This window comes from Epinephelus lanceolatus, chromosome 13 (genome assembly GCF_041903045.1).
Source record: "Epinephelus lanceolatus isolate andai-2023 chromosome 13, ASM4190304v1, whole genome shotgun sequence".
Taxonomy (NCBI): domain Eukaryota; kingdom Metazoa; phylum Chordata; class Actinopteri; order Perciformes; family Serranidae; genus Epinephelus; species Epinephelus lanceolatus.
The window spans coordinates 23,428,874-23,446,348 of record NC_135746.1 but is presented as its reverse complement, the minus strand read 5'-3'; the positions used below and the strand labels follow the sequence as shown (position 1 = coordinate 23,446,348).

At 42.8% G+C, this 17,475-nt stretch overlaps 2 protein-coding genes across 3 annotated transcripts in view; one reads left to right on the top strand and one right to left on the bottom strand.

Moving 5' to 3' along the window:
- Positions 1-17,475, bottom strand: part of extl3 (exostosin-like glycosyltransferase 3) — a 42,335-nt gene that overhangs the window by 5,925 nt on the left and 18,935 nt on the right. Inside the window, exons 2-5 of the mRNA XM_033649004.2 lie at positions 4,734-7,365; positions 3,818-3,945; positions 600-744; positions 360-488 (exon numbers count right to left, since the gene is read on the bottom strand). Of these exons, the coding sequence (XP_033504895.1) occupies positions 360-488; positions 600-744; positions 3,818-3,945; positions 4,734-6,869 (2,538 nt within the window). The 5' untranslated portion in view covers positions 6,870-7,365. The remainder of the gene's footprint in view (positions 1-359; positions 489-599; positions 745-3,817; positions 3,946-4,733; positions 7,366-17,475) is intronic.
- Positions 1-17,475, top strand: part of LOC117270964 (synaptotagmin-14) — a 71,733-nt gene that overhangs the window by 40,630 nt on the left and 13,628 nt on the right. The window lies entirely within an intron of this gene.

Here is a 17,475-nt window from a genome sequence, read left to right as displayed (position 1 = left end):
CTGAATATTAACACCACACTAAATCAAAAAGAACTTAAACTGAGGGCTGCAATAACATTTCTGCTCCAACAGCTTCCATGCCTTGATTGCTATAATTATTTGTCTAGCCATAAATATGCACTCCGGTAATAAATGTCCTTCCGATAAAAATCCAGTGGGAAAAAAAAAAAAAATCAGGCATAACCCACCAATTCGATCTTGTGTTTTTGATTTAACATTTGTAAGGAATATTGGATATGTCAGTTTGAGTAATGGCAAGGCTAAGTGGGCAAAAATATAAATACACGGGGGCCTGAGGGAGACACAAAGCTTGCGGATGCTGAGCTGAGCACGAGTGGACTGGGTGCTCTGTCACTGACCTTGATGGGTGGTTTGCGAGTGATGTGTGAGACCAGGAAGTTCATGGCGATGTCCTCGCAGTTTATGTACTCGTCCACCATGTCCCTGATGGCTTGGGGCATCACGTAGGAGTACAGGTAGGCGTAGTACTACAGAAATACAAACACAGAGGGGAAGTGAATGAGATGGCTGTGAGACAGCAAGACCATTATTTTGGCTAAATGTTTTTTTTTTTGAGGATGAGGAGTAAAAGATCTGACCTTGTGGAAGAAAGCTGCTCCTGTCAGGACCATGGAGAGCTCACAGGAGTAGTTGGAGTTGTAGAGCCAGGACTGATGGTTGACGTCCCACGCGTGATACCTCCCGGGGAAACCCACAATGCGATCTCTGGCCTCGCGCCACACTCTGAGAGACACCACCGGACACAAAGTCAGCAGAATTCCTCATTTTCAATCCATCAATTACGACTTCACTGGGCAGGATTAATAAATGATTTATGGATGACTTCCTACTGTTGTTATTTGTCACTTTTATATGGTCATTAGTCTCCAAGTGTCTGTGCATATGCCACCCTTTTAAATCCATCTGTTTCAAAGTGTCGTCTTTATAAGCAATGTGACAGCTATTCGCCTCTTGGGAGCAATTAAGTAACCGTTCTGTTGTCTTCTATTAGTATTAGACAGTTGAGACAGTTCAGATATTTAAAACCAAAGTGTCACTCTTGGCTCATTTTTACACATGCTGCAGCTCAGTAACTGTGAGAAAGTCTTGGACCCAATAAAAATGTGTTTCCGTTTATCAGATTAGATACTTGGAATTCTTTCTGCAGACACAGAAGACACAAGAAATCTCAAAAAGCAAATTTAATGTTTCAGATAGGCTCATGTGAGACCACTTAGACATCAAACACAGTCAGCTGCTGCATAATGTTTCCTCTTTGGTGAGAATGAAAGTGGGCAAACATTCCTGGGGGGGGTTTGAGATAATTTATGACAAACGACCCCCTTATACACACACACACACACACACACACACACACACACACACACTTCCTGCCTGCCTGGACAAGCTGCAACAGCCCCGAGTTGTAGACGAGTCTGGAAGAGAGAGGGGTGGTGCACAGATATAACTGAACCTGCTCCTTTAATGGGTTTAAACATGGCCTTCACATTCAGCTTATCTAAGTACAGTATTAGCAAATGAATCATAAACACAAGGCACTGGCAGCATGTTTCCCTTTTATTTTTCTCTGGTTCAGTTACAAGTGGTTCGTTCAGTCTCTCCAATTCCGTATTTTCAGGAACACGTCGCTTCTGCTATTTTTTCACCTCTCACTCAAGACAACGCTTTGTCTTCCTCTTTACTGCATTTTTTCAGCTTTCTTTAAAGCACTTCTCCTTGGAAAAGACACTACAAAACTTTTAAATGGATTTCTTAGCCAATGCAGTGCCTTTGCTTTACTACTTATGTAAACAACTATCTTGTGTGTTATTGGCTCCACTGAGGAGGTTTTGTGTTCGGTTTGGTTTGTCTGTCTGTCAGCAGGATTACGGAAAAACCACTCGTCCGATTTTTATTTGATTGGTGGAAGGGTGTTGCATGAGCAAAGGAAGAACCCATTAAAATTTGGAGAGGATGTGAATGACAGGGCAGATGGATACACAAATTGTTTTTTACTTTCATGAGATAGGGCATTTGGCCTTGGCAGATTAAGTGCCATGCATGAGCTCAATACAAAATTGAAAGCTTACGAGTTGTCTGAACACAGTTCTCTACATGGAGGGTGGCTGAGCCGGTGGCTTGCAGCTAATGGTGACTCCACAAACAGTGTTATAACAGCAACAGTGCTAATAGAGCTAATAGTGTTAACCATGAGGGAACTGGAGGGTGGGCACTATGCTTCCACGACACCATCATGTATGAGCACAGTGCAGAATGACAGCAATGACCTGGCCAGTGGGTCAAAAATAATCAAGTCACGATGTCGTCAAACGAGTACTTCCTAATTAGCAGCGTCTTAGCTTGTTACTGTTGCTAAAATTGGTCAAATTTGTTGCCATATCAAACTATAAACTTTATTAATCAGAATTAAACAAGTTTCAACCATAAAATCTGATCAGGTTTTGTACCTTGTCCACTTTTGTGTTGGGATCGGCTGCAGACTGACTTGGCAGAGATGGCTGCCATCTTGTTTTTACATGGATGAGTGTATTGTGCTCTTACTAGCACTAGTTGATACAAAAAGTGTCCACAAAAGAGGACCATGGGTCTAAGTTAAGTAGAATGAAGTATAAGGTCAAGTAAACCCGAAATATGACATCCTCATATGAGGACATAGGGTCTCAGGAGGATACTGACGCATAGGAAACCTTTAAAATATCAGTAGGGTTGGCAGTAAATTTTAGTCGTGACAAAACATAGCTAATATGCAACTCCATATCACATTTCACTTTCATGGGTACCAGTGATCCTCTGGAGTAGTCAACACATGTTGTCACTCCAACCTAATACAGCACTCTTTATAGAGCACCCAGGGACAGTGGCTCCTCGGGGTGTAACTATACATCGATCTGGATGTATATTGTAGTGTAAGAATTAATCCCTAATCCAGTAAAAGTGATATACTGCATAAATTGATTAAGAAAAAGTCATATAACCATGATATAACCATGTTTTATGCATAAGTTCTTATAACACTGAGTGAAATGCATCTATATGTATTAAAACATTGTCATACATAACAAAGTATTCATAATATAAGTTCACATTGTATCCATGCTAAAAAGAACACACATAACCTGTCACACATACACCCAAGTGTTTGTATTACCTGATACACATTAAAAGATTATATTGCATGAAGGCACAAGGGACTTATAGAAATAGTCCCTGAGTTCTATATGTTTTTTAAAAATAGTGTAACCCTGAGTTCTAACCTAATGGTGGGAGAATCTGGGGATTCATAGGCCTATGGAAAATGATACACCATTAAAACATGCCTGGGCATGTTCGGGCAAGTCTGGACAAAGGCAAAAAGGCCGACCACCAATAGGTTTGGACTCAGGTAGGAAGGGCTAAAGAAAGAAGGTGGAGATTCTCCTGAATCTCCACCAGCATAAAAGGAGCACCTCAGAAAGTGAAACTTTAGTCCTGCTCCGGAGCTTGACTTGCTGAGTTGTATGTGTTAAAGCTTGTGAACACATTAAACTCGATTGCATCGGACTCTGCCTGTCTCCAGTGTTTCTTTGAGTATTACTTAGCTGACTCCAAGGTATCAGATCTACATCAAAGGGAAACAGAAAAGTCAAGTGGAGGACAAGGTCGGGAGCCTACAGGCCCACTTCCAGGCTCCGATTTTTGCCTCTACAATATATTGATTTAATGATCAACAATTCAATATTATCAATGCAAAGTGAAAAAATGACAGTGTCGATATATGAATCCCTAGAGCGTCACGCATTCTGTCGCCATCACTGACCTGAACCCGAACATGATCTCATCGTGCCGGAGATGAGCGTCATCATCAATTGACAGTATGGCCTCGGTTTCCACGGCATCCCAGGGAAGGAAGCGGTTGTTGAGGCTGTTCTTTTCTGTGCGGACAACCTGCAGGCACAAGACAAGATTCTGCTTAGCTGCCATTTTTGTGAGTAGTGATACTCACCTAAGAAATGTAACTATTCAGGACTTAAACTTATAGTTGAGAACATTTTGAGCACCGACACACAGAACATTTCGTACTTCTACCTGACCTATATAAACCAGCAATAACTGACTTTCTGGCTACGTGGTGATACATCTTCTAAAATTGAGTGTGACTGCGTATGACTCATGATTAAACTCAGTCTTCAAGATTCATCTGATCACAGAATTATTCCATGCGTGGGTTTGCTGTGCTTTTTACGTTGTCATACAATCTACATGTGCCATATAGAAAAAGTAAATATAGAAGCTTATTTAATCTTTGGCAGCACCAAGACTCTTCTAGCACTGAGGAATACAGAGTCTAATTCTTTAGTTCCTCTTTCACAGCTTACCACTTGTTCCTGACACAAACTAATGGTGTGAATATGAAACACATGAATATTTTATTTTCCAGGCTTAATTCAAAAGCACAAATTTTATTATTCATGGATGTCACACTTCTTCACATCTAAAGCTTCTGGTAATTTGTATGGACTCCTGCAGAGTTCCAAAGAAGCACTGATCCAAACAGCGCAGTGTAATGTACTTCAGCAAACTTTGCACCACCTCTAACACATCGGAAATATAACAGGTTACTGTTTTGCACTTCAGAGAGATGGAAAGAGACAGAGATGTATTCCTTATAAAAGAAACCCACACCATTTAGATGAATATGTGAACATTTGCTGAATTTCTAAAGGAATACTCACCACAATCGGCAGGCCAATGTCTGGCCACAGCAGGTCATCCGAAGGAGGCTTGGGTGAGTTCCACACCACCACTACTTTGTTGAGGTATGGCAGTCCATTTAGCCTCTCCAGAGAGTTCATCAGCACCTCCTCCCTCTCATAAGTCAGCATGACCACGGTGAACTGTTCTCGGGGCACGTTCCCTCCTAGAGCTGCCTGAAACTCCTTCCCCGAGCCTCCCGTACCTCCACCGATAGGCCTGAAACCAGTACCTGAGCCAAGGAATTTAGCTTCAGAGGGCAGCACAGGGTCCAGAGGAGTGTGAGGGAAGAGATGGAAAGGCCCCGGGGCCCGGTTCCATGCTCTGTAGGTGTCTGCAGCTGTGTAAGTGAAGTTGCGCAGAAAGCGCGGAGAGGCGTAGGGGGGCTCTGTCTCGACAGGACCTAAATCAAGATCGCCATTGTCAGCCAGGTTGGCATCAGTTCCTGCCAGTTTCCCTGCTTTGTGGGGAATCTCGTGGGCGGGCTCTTCTTTGATAGGTGCAGCAGGGACCTGGATGCTGGTTCTGATGCTGGCCAGAAGGGTGTTAAGAACATTCTCCGAGGTGGAAAAGTAGGTCTCCCACAGGAAGCGGCCCTGCCGCCTCATTGCTAGCATATCATTGTCTGATAGGCTGCGTAGCAGGAAGTGTAGTTCTGTGACACGAGGCTTAGGGACTATAATGGCAGCTTCACTCCAACGAATAAACTGGTGATATGGTAGTCTGGAGTGGTCCCCCAGCACGACTGGGATGGTCCCTACCTCTAGGGCCTCAAAGAGCCTCATCCCACAGCCTGCCGAGGCCACCAGCTGTCCATCCCCTGGAGCAATCACCAAGCCAAAAGTTGAAGCCTTGAGCACCTCCAGCCTGTCCTCCCTTTCTCCACAAAGAGCCCACTCAGTCGGCAGACTTGGCCGTGGATTCTTGCAGGTGAACTCCACCAGCACCTGATCCAAGTGGCTGTCCTGCACCGCCTTTAAGGTACCGATGATGCGATCATCGTAGTCTGCTGGTGGGTCTCCTTCCATTTCCTCCTCAAAAGACTGAGGAGGTGCCTCCTGTAAGCTGCTCCTCAGTGACTCCACCCTCTCCCCCTGGAAGGTGAAGAGGTATTTCCTCTTTACAGGAACTTGAGGGGGCACCTCCAAAAAGTTTGGTTCTGAGAGGGCATGAACCAGTGGGGACACGACCAAGTCAAAGCCCTCACGGTACTGCTGCTCCAGGAAGGTGGACTGAGCGACTGCTGCCCGTCCTGTGCTCACATTATACAGGAAGTTCTGTGTCATGGATTTTCTAGAAAGATGCACCAGTACATGATTATGTCCATCAGATCTCCAGTATGGGAGAGCTTTTAGTTGCTTCTCCAGCTCTGCAGGGGATGGAGGAAGGGAGGATGACTCCTGTAGCTCCCCTACCAGCACCAAATACAGACAGGCAATGCTGGGGTTATCAGTTATATAAATGTTGCTCTTAACTGACGCTGCAAAAGCCTGCTTCACCAGTGGGTCAATATAGTCCGCCCATGAATAGGAGCTTGTGTCGTACACATAAACAGGAAACCCAGACGTAAGAGGGCAACGCGCATAGTCGAAGCAGGAGCGTAGGCGGCAGGAGCGTGCAGACTTGGGTGGTGGCAGTCCTGGGTCCTCCTTGTCTGGCAGCAGCCTGACCGGCAGTGATAGTTTGGGCTGATTCTGAGCCATTAGTTCTTTATAGGAATGCTCTGTCTGGCTGATAACATTCTTGAGCTGCAGCAGATCCTGCTTGGCGCTGTCAATGCTGCGCTTGCAGGCCTCGATGCGCAGGTTGAGTCGGGCAATCTCCCCGTTGAGCTCCTGCCTCTTGGCCTCCAGCTGCAGCAGCTCCTCGCTGACCGACTCACGGATACGACACAGATCCTGCACATGCTTGGCCTCACATAGTTCGCCGCCGGGCCGCGGCCCAAAGATGCGCTTATCAGGACCCCCAGCTTCATCGATGGTAGTGAGGTAGTAGTGGGCAATGAGTGGGAAGAAGACCAGGATGAAGAAGAGCATAAAACTGAGCCAGGTGAGACGCACACGCCGCAACACCCATGGCTGGCCACCGGCACCCACCCCACCACCGTTACGCTGCATTGTTGACTCTCTCAGTCTGCTCCCCGCCCCACCAAGGAACTGTTGCTATGGGGATCAGCAGCAGCCATGATACGACCTTGTCAGCAAGGCAGCGGGATGGATACTAAATCATGAAAGCTGGGCTGTGGCTCCGTCCTTGTGTAAAGGTCATCTGAGGCTGTCTCCCTCCTCTTAAGCGTCCTGTGGATATTGGCTAGAGGTTCAGCCTCACCTGTATTCTAATATGTACTCTGATGTGTTATAGCGCACACAAACTAATGCCATTTCTATTGTGAGGTTCAGCTATTCTTCTAAATCTATGTCAGAAAACAGTCCCGCGTGTGGAGAGGGGTTCCCCTCGATGTGTGCTGCAGGGAGAGCATGGCTGCTCACAGGTCAGCCAGATAGCTGGGTTGACCCGTTGCTTTTGTCTGTGTTGTGCTCATTTTCTGGCCCCTTGTCAGGAATTCCTCTGGAGATGGGACTTATGAAATCTTCTCGTCCTTGTCAAAACAGCCTGGGGAGAGAATGACAGAAAAACACAATGAGTGACAACGATTAAATAATATCTGTGGCAAGATCAGTGTGACTTCAGTTTAACTAAAAGACAGATTTAGCTTGTATTTCAGATGGTGCCAACAAACAGTCTCATGCTGCGTTTACATGGAATCAGGCAGATAAGAGAAGGGAGACAGAAACACTTTCTAAACAGCACAGGAAAAACAAACAGTCTAATGGAACGGCAGGACTGTAAAACAAAATACTGAGGACGATAAGTTGCGATGGAGATGCCGTATCCTTTATAAAGAATAGAATAAAATATATAAAATAGAATTATATTATGTTTATTATTTCATGTAACTCTTCTAGTGATATTCAATTGTCCAGAACACCCGTGTTTGTGCCCTGTGTGAAGGAGCTACGTTAACATCTGGTTGTAAATTCCACTGCGGAGGACAGCAAAAAGTTAAAGTATTTCAACTTTGAACTGCATTGTAATCTACTGTTACTGTTCCTGGTATTATCTGCCAGCCTCACCTAATTTTACTGCCTGCTCTCATCCACTATAATGATATCCAATTCGCCATCCACTGTCTTTCTGATTTCATGTGAATGCAACGTTAGGCCCAGTCCACATAGACACAGGTATTTTTGTAAACAGGGTTTTACTGTCCTGCCATTCTCAAAGAAAATTTTCGTCCAAATAAAAGCAAAAACAAAAATGAGGTGCTGTCATGATCATGCCAAACCTGCAGGCGGTGATATAACTGTAACCATAAAGCCACGCAAAGAAGAAGATAGTGGCCAGGGTTGGAAATTAGCACCAGCCACTAGCCCAATTTGGTAAAATATGCACGTGGTTGCTAGATTTGCTTCACTCACTTGGCAAAAAAACACTGGTAATCTACTGTGTGGCTGGTAGATTTTGGGAGCCGCCAGCCAAAGTGGCAAGTGGACAAAAAAAGTTCATTTCCAACCCTTATGTTGGCCGATCAGCAGCGTGAAAAAAAGCTATTAACGGGCAGCGACCTCCATCTCATATTCTGACACCTCTGTTCCTCGATTTATTGTAAGATTAACTGTACATTTATGTGTAAACATGTAAAAAGTTATCTTAGTGAGGTTAGAGTCAGCACGAGTTTTCAACATGTCTGCCGTTGCACTAAATGTAGCTCATTTGTGACGCCTCACAAAGATGGAGTTTCTATAAACTTTTGCCCTGGACAGAGTTTCACAAAAGGTTCTTCTCCAGTAGAGATGTTCTTAATGTCTTATTTCCCTGACATTTAAATAAGGTTTAAACTCATACTAGTTGACAAAAAGTAAGAAAACACTCAGAAAACAGTTAAAATTGAGCACAATTTAATCTATAAAGGTAAAACTTGTCAGAAAAAAATACTGTGTATATTATAAGAGCCATTAAAGATTGTTAATCACATTTTTAAATGACCAAATCAGATTTTAAATGCCACTGAAATGTGTAGCACTTTGCACCATGCGTTATGAACGTTGCACATTATCCTACAAAGATAAGAAACAATGCGCTCACTCACGATTTAAACTTTCAGACTGGGTGCTGGATCCTTAATGTAATTTATAATAAAGTAAAGACATTAAAGAGAGTACAGATTCTGCCACACGAAGATTTTGGGCAAGACGCCCTTCTTCATCATGTATTCTGGCAATGTCCTGATCTTTACTACATTATCCTACAAAACATGACAACCACTCACTGAATAAAAGTCAACAACTTTATTGAAAGCAATATTCTTTAGGGGATAAAGCTTTAGGAAATATGCCTGATTTTTACAACTGCATTTTATTGGGTGACTGCAATCACATAATGATAATAATAACAGTTTAACAGACTAGTATCTCTAGTGCCGGCAAGCAAGGGTAGCAATGTTTAAATCAACTAGTTGACTAATTGCACACATCCCTAGTGTGAACACAAGGCCAAAAATGCACTAAAAAAGACATTTATAGAAATACCTGTGTGCAAAATGCCCCCTGTAAAACTTATGACTGAGAACTGCAAGCTACATTTGGCAAAGCAAACTCATCAGATACAGCCGAGATGCTGGTCACTTTGTTCTTTTATATCAGTCGGTTCCATCTTGTTTGACATTACAAAGACACGAGGGGTGAAAGGCTGCAGGCCCCTAAGGAAAGGTCCACACTAACATTTATTTATAGCCAGGCTTTCCATCCTCAGCCACTGTAAAATGTTTCTTTATGAAGCAAGACTCTGCAGCTCATCCTTTTTCTCGCTGCATTATGTGCATGATTGCCCAGTCCAGGGAGAAAAAAAATCATCAGTGCACTGCAGAGTACCAGGGGGTATCTTTTTCTTTCAATTGCTTTCTTTCCAAGTCACACAGAAAAGAGCACAAAACAGGGGAAAGCCATCACGAGTAAACTACACACAGTGGGCGTGCCAACACCACCAGCACCTCCGGCAAATCTCATTTAAGGCCTCCTCCTGCATCCCGACCTCATCACGGACTCAAATTACTGAGCATCCCTGATAACGGTCCATCTTTGAGAGTGATGTTGAATTATCTTGCGTGGCTCGGAAGAGAAAAAGACTCTTTCACAACCAGCTGCACCTTCTGATGCAGACTACTGTGCTCCTGCCAGTTTTATTTCAAAGTCTCCAAGATGTTCTGGAGACCGCTGGTGGTGAGCTTTCAGGATATAAAGGCTAGTGTTTTATCTTAAAGATCAATGCAACAATAAACTCAAATACATCTCCCTCTTCGGCTCATTTTCATCTCATTAGAAAACACAAAGAATACACAAAATAAATCAAGACCTCAGGAGCTGCAGCGTGCAGATGTTTTTGAAAATATAGCTCTGGGCTACAATCCACAGAAAACTAGAAGTTATATTAGGTCCCTTTGAACGGGCGTGAATGTCTCTGAGAGATCCTTACATCAAGTGCATAATCTAAATTTCAGCACAGATTGTTTCTCTCCACAAGCAGCAGGCAATCTGCTTTCTGAGCTCTACAGCTATATCACAACACAGCCCAAGCCCCGAGGACGTCGGACGATAGGCCAAGTGCCAAACAGTCCTTATCACATACAGTACTAAGCCCACAACACTGAGCGCAAGCCTTGATAAAGCAGTGCGGTTCAGAGTGACACAGTCACAGGGACCAGAAGCCAAAAAAGAATGCAGGTGCTGTTTACCTTTTGCCAACTTAACAGCTCCTCTCGATAAGGATATTATTCCCAGTACCGGTGAATTCAAACCTCTGTGCTTCTAACGCTTTCATTACTGGCTGGTTAGATCACAACGTAGACAGATATCATCTTAAAAAACAAACACGGGGGAAAAAAGTCATTTTTCATTCTGTCTGAGTCAAGTAATCATTTCTCCATGCTGCCTTCATGTGACGGGCATTTCTGATGTTTAGAGATTACTTCTCCCCCCGTCTCCTAAAAAATAGCATCTTGCAACACAGCTGGTGTGTGTGTATGTGTGTGTCTGTGTGTGCGCCTGTCAAGGAGAGGAATGAGGAAAGGTACTGGCCAATCACATGACAGGCACGTGACATCATCTTGCCTAAAATGACCGACATCCTGCTGCTACTTGTCTCCTTGTAGCTGCACCTTAAACCTTACATACTATCAGGCTGCATGAAAAACATTTTCCTGCTAATAAATGCCTTTATGAGTTGTAACATACTTGGAACACACCTCTGCCCACGTATTTTTCATTTCATCAACAGGACTGCAACTAATGATTCTCATTAGCAATGAATTTCCCTAATTATTTTCTGGATTAATGGATTTAGAATGGTCAGAAAATAATGAAGACTCATTATGATTCACCAGACCCCAAACTTCTTAACATTCCTTGTTTTGTCTGACAAAAAACAAAAATGCGAACATTATCATCTCACAGTGATGTAACACAGAAAAAAATCATCACATCTGAGAAACTGAAATGACTCAAAGGACCAGTACAGTATATTTTAGTGCTGGGCATTATATAAGATATCGTCTTAAATTTTGGGTGTCACAGTAAGTATTGTCTTTTCCTGGTTTTAAAGGCTGCATTGCAGTAAAGTGATTAAAGTAAAGTAATTAGATTAAACTTAAGTAAGCTTCTGCCTACTTAGGCCACGATCAGCTTCTCAAGCATGAGTGAAGCATTGTTAAAAAAAAAAATAAAAAAAGAATATAACTCAAAGCTGAAGATTCTTTTTTCAAACTTCAACTCAGAGCGGAAAAAACACTTGACGTCACTGCTTTTTTTCCATCGTCCCATCACATAAATTGAGAGCCCTTCTGTGTTGCTGCTGGAAACAAGTGGTAGCATACAGTGTTAAGCTGACGTTAGCTTGCTTTCATCATCACCCTACAAGCTGAAAGACATATCTGAGCAAATTGTTGCCTCAACTACCTCTAAAGTTTAGCAACCATAATTAGGCCTGAGGATTGACAGCAGATTATCAGACTTTCCCCAACTGATCCTAAAACAAGCCTGAAACTGACCATCGTTTAGGTGAAGCTCCTGGACCAGCTGGTGGTGCTCCCCAGTTTTCCTCAGTTTTTTAATGCAGATTTTAAGGTACAGATCTGTGAGTTTTCTTCCCTGCTTAACAGTGGTAAAACTAAGGTCAGATAATTCAGTCGTTATCAAGCAAAAGAAAGAAAAAAGATGCATCAAGCTTCAAAACGTGCTCTGTAACTGACAATTTCTATGACTGAATAGTGTGTCAATTATATTTATGTTTACTTCATTGATAATGTAGTCTTAAAAATGTCACCAAACACAAAGAGATGCTCTTCATAATTTCCAAGAGCCCAATTTGACATGTTAAAATGTCCAAAACTCAAAGATAATCATTTTACCATGATAGAAAACAGCAAAAGCAGCAAATCCTCATATTTGAGAAGCTTGAAATTGCACATTTAGTTTTTTCTTTTGATCAATGACTTTAAAATTTAATCAAAATTACAAAATTACTGATGATTAATTTCCTTGCTACTGACTTACTGTTTCAGTCCTAGTGTCTAAGTTTGATTTAAAGGCTGCAAATTCAGTGCCACACAAATACACCCTCTAAAACAATTTAAACATGCTCCCTTGTGATTCCCATCTTCAATCATAATACACCTTGTCAAATACAGTTGCATTCTCTGGCAGCCACCTGGATACTTCTGCATTTACTGCCACAGCATTACCAAGTTAGTGACGAGAGACTGACTTGACTTTTCCTAATGCCATCTTAAGCAGAAACAACAGAGCATCAGTACGCATTAGACACAGAAGTGACTACACAGTGTATCTTCGGCTACAAAAGGTACAGCCACAGTCAAATAGGGAAACAGAACAATCGAGGTTAACGTTAGATAAGATGCTCTGGTCCTCCAAAGTAACTACAGGCCAGTGGTTTTTGTAGTTAGGAGGGGACATGTACAGTAAAAACTCCCAGGGCAGACGACCCTTTGAACACTGCCCCTCATCCTGCTGCTCGGTGATGTGCCCGAGGTGCAGAGTGACCGAGTGGTGACTATCACAACAGTCTGATTAATTGCTGCATGACTGCCAGTGTCACAGGGGTAATGGCAGACAGATGTTGGCAAACGCTGTTGCTAGGCCTAATCTGGAGCCAAAAAGCATGCTGGTTTAAAGCTCTGCCCGTGGCTGCCTCTGGGAAACAGAGCAACACACACACACACACACACACACACACACACACACACACACAGATAGAAACTAAATCTCAATCTCTTCAGATGTAGCTTTCTAATCTGCAGAATGTCTTCTCTCTGCTGCAGTTGGCTTAATCTGACTGCTGTCTGCATGGGAAAACACATAGGGAAGCATTGATCGCTCTGGATTTACTTTGCGGGGATCAATGATAATGCCATCATTACCTACCGCTGAGCTGCGAGGCGGTTTGGTGTTAAGCACCTAAAGGACTGCCGTTGTAGCCATTTTCACTTATAGGCTTTAGGCATACAGGGCGGCACAAGAGTGAGAGTGAGCTATAAAATACATTTGCAGTCAGAGAGAGGTACTGACACGCCCGTCCTCGCCTTCACCTTAAAGCCAAGACACGCCGACATCAAAGAACTCGTGGCAACAAAGGCTGACTCTGATGAAATCATTAATCACATTTTTCATCAACCAAATCATATGTATTTTTTATTTATGTAACCTTTATTTAACCAGGGAGTCCCACTGAGATTGACTATCTCTCTTATAAGAGAGACCTGGGCGAGGTAGCAGCCAATCAAACACATTTAAAATGCAACAAATAATACAAAAATCCACAACAAAACAACAACTATTCAAACATAGCGGCCTCTCAAGAACAACAAGCACATGTGTCTGTCGCCACATTCTTTATGATGCCCTTAAATCCATTGATGGATATAAGTGTTTCTAATTTTAGAACTTCAGATCTGTTAAAACACAGGGTACTTTAAAAAACAACCACTTGGAGGAGTGTAGCTGGTAACTACCAGAGCTGACACACAGAAGGGTGCAGAGGTAGGCTATCGCTTTAAATATTTATATTTTAAATGCCAGTGAAATGAGCAGTACTTTGCACTGTGCAATATGAACATGACACGTTATCCTACAAAACATGACAACAGCTCACTAAGTAAAAGTTAAATAACATTTATTTACTGTGTATTTAAAGCCCAGCCTCATCTCCACTCAAAAACACACACTCGCATTAGCTCTCTTGTACATACACACACATACATACACCCAGGGTTGCTGGGACCAAATTCAGCCTCTCTCATTCAGCAAAGCAAGAAGACATCCAGCTTGCACAAGTCTGTGTGTATTAGACTCGGACATACAGTCAGGTCCATAATTATTTGGACAATGATACAGTTGTCATCATTTTGGCTCTGTACACCACCACAATGGGTTTTAAATGAAACAATGAATACCTGCATAAAGTGCAGACTCTCAGCTTTCATTTAAGGCTTTTTTCAAAAATGTAGTATGAACCGTGTAGGAATGACAACCATTTCTTCACACAGTCCCCCGACTTTAAGGGCTCTTAAGTATTTGGACAAACTAACATAATCATCAATTAAACAGTCAGTTTTAATACTTGGTTGTAAATCCTTTACAGTCAATGACTGCCTGAAGTGTTGGACACATAGGCATCATCAGATGCTGGGTTTCTTCCCTGGTGATGCTCTGCCAGCCCTTTACTGCAGCCGTCTGCACTTCCTGCTTGTGTTTTGGGTGTTTTGCCCTCAGTTTTGGCTTCAGCAAGAGAAACGCATGCTCAATTGGATTCAGGTCAGATGATATGACTTGACCATCACAGAACATTCCTTTTCTTTGTCTTAAAAATGTCTTTGGTCGCTTTTGCAGTATGCTTCAGGTCAATGTCCAACTGCACTGTGAAGCATCGTCCAATGAGTTTTGAAGCATTTAATTGAATCTGAGCAGATAATGGTGCCCCAAACACTTCAGAATTCATCCTGATGCTCTTGTCAGCAGTCACATCATCAATAAATACAAGAGAACCAGTTCCACTGGCAGCCATACATGGCCATGACATAACAGTACCTCCACCATGCTTCACTGATGAGGTGGTGTGCTTTGGATCATGAGCAGTTCCTTCCCTTCTCCCTTCTCTTATCTTCCCATCATTCTGGTAGTTGATCTTTGTTTTATCTGTCCATAGTATGCTGTTCCACAACTGTACAGGCTTTTTAGATGGTTTTTGACAAACTCTAATCTGGCCTTCCATTTTTAAGGCTAACCAATGGTTTACATCTTATGATAAACCCTCTGTAGAAATGGTTGTAATTCCTACACGGTTCATACTACATTTTTGAAAAAAGTCTTAAATGAAAGCTGAGAGTCTGCACTTTAAGCAGGTATTCATTGTTTCATTAAAAACCCATTGTGGTGGTGTACAGAGCCAAAATGACAACAACTGTATCATTGTCCAAATAATTATGGACCTGACTGTACTTTCCATGTTAAACATCCAAAGACAGCTGTGGACTTGTACCAGTCGTGCACATGCGGTTCCAACCATTGGGAGCACATGTGTGTTTGTATATATATGAAACAGAGAGAGTTTCTCTAGTTTCTCTTGCTGATCCAAACTCATCTCATTTCCCTCTGGGTATCTAAGGTCAACCGACTAGAGTTTCTTGTGGTGGTTACCAAAGGTAGTAATGTTTCTTCCCCTAGTCCAGTGATTCCCAACTGGTCCAGTGAGAGGGTCCACATTTCTCCTTAGTCATTAGTTCAAGGTGCACACAGTTTAATATATTCAGCGTCATACTTGCGTTTGGCTGTGTTGTTCAGCTAGTTTGCTGTCTATGTTATGTACCTTTCTGTTTGTCACTCACTCTACAGCAGGGAATGGCATTTCAAAGTAAAAGCTCTGTGCCGGAAATTCATTGTACTTCAAAATAAAGTGTGTTTTTTACAAACTCGACACGTTCTCGAGTCACTTGCGGTCCATTCACTTCTGGACCAAGACCCACCAGTTGGGAACCACTACTCTAGTCGACTAATTGGGCACAGCCTTTGCTCCGACACTGATTCAGCATGCTGAATAGGCCCAAAAACAGGTGATGAGGGCTGACTGGTGCCAACAATGCAGGACACACCTCAAAATCTTGGACAACAGATGCTCACCAACAACTGTCCATTGGCTTGGTGTGTCAAAGCCCTTCTACAACACAGTCTGAAGCCTCTGGGCATTAGTCACTGTACGGCTGCAGGGACCAAGTAACAGTTTATATTATTCTTTCAATAGATTTCACCGTGTTGAATTACATCTCGCAGATGATCACTAATCTCTGTATATTGTAGTGTAAATACTCCATTACTCATACTGCAAATCAATACAAATATGATATACAATCCAGCAGCTTTTCAGAGAGCTGAATCCTGCAGCACGTTCAATTCAAGTGTTCTGTAGTCTTCTCAGGGGAAAGGAGAAGCTAAAGCACAGCCGCCTCACCGATGACCCAGATAAAAAAACCTTTTGCTTCACATGGTGCGCCGAGCGAGCAATGACTTAGTCAGCAAATTACTGGTCAGGCCTATGAATAACGCAGACCGCATTAGTCTAGCAGTCTGTAAATTTGATTTAGAGGTATGCAAACTAACGAGATGCATTCAACATGCGCTTTAATATCAATCAAGATCAAGTTGCTGGCTCATGCCGAGTCAGGGAGCGTGAAAGCATGTAATGTTTGCCGGCGCTCGGAGATGCATCGTGTTGTGATTAATACCAAATAGGTCTGGAAGAATATCTTCATCTGAAGTCAAAAGAATAACAGCAGCAGGTGCTGAGCTCAGAGCCTGAATGAAGAAGTGAGACGCTGCTTCCAAGTTCCCAGACATTTGCGGGCAAGCGCTTGTATAAATGTTTGAACAGTCTCTCTGCACACTGGCTTTCTGAGACAGTCCTGAAATTCCTCTATGAAGAAACAGGAAGCACAGACAGAACTGACATCCAACTATAACAGGTTTTTACTTGACTGCAATCAACTCAAGGGTCGCATCTCATGTGGGGAGGAACAGGAGAGGCAGCTGGAGCAGTCTGTGAATGAGTGAAAGCTGAAGTTTCTGAGGAGTGACACATAAAGTGAGGGTGTTTGTTTTTTCCGCCTGTCTATGAGGCATCTGACAGAGCTTTTGACAGATAGTAAGATGAACTGAGGGATTTCAGGGCTGACAGAAAGATCACACAGCTTGTATTTTTAATAAGGCCCCTGGTAGCAAGGCTCCAAGAGGTAGCGACTGCGAGGACTGAAATGTTAAGGAGATGAATTTTTGATTTTTCTTTTAATGTCTTGAGAAGAAATGGCTTACTTCTAATGATAAGAATGACAGTGATTTTCCACAGCACTTCTTCCACTGCTTTATGTGTGACTGCTAAATCAATCTGAAAATAAATAATAAAACAAGAAAAACTGTCATAAAGCAATTCGGAATTTGTCAGACAGCCTCCTTCATAATCAATTAGTCTGGCTGTGCTTCTGGTCCAAAGTGCAAACACTGAATCATTATTCTATTTAAATGGAAACAAGACCAAGCGTCTACAGCCATGCTTGTGGCTCCAAGAGACTGTGAGCACAATGGTGCTGTTAGCTGAATGCTAACA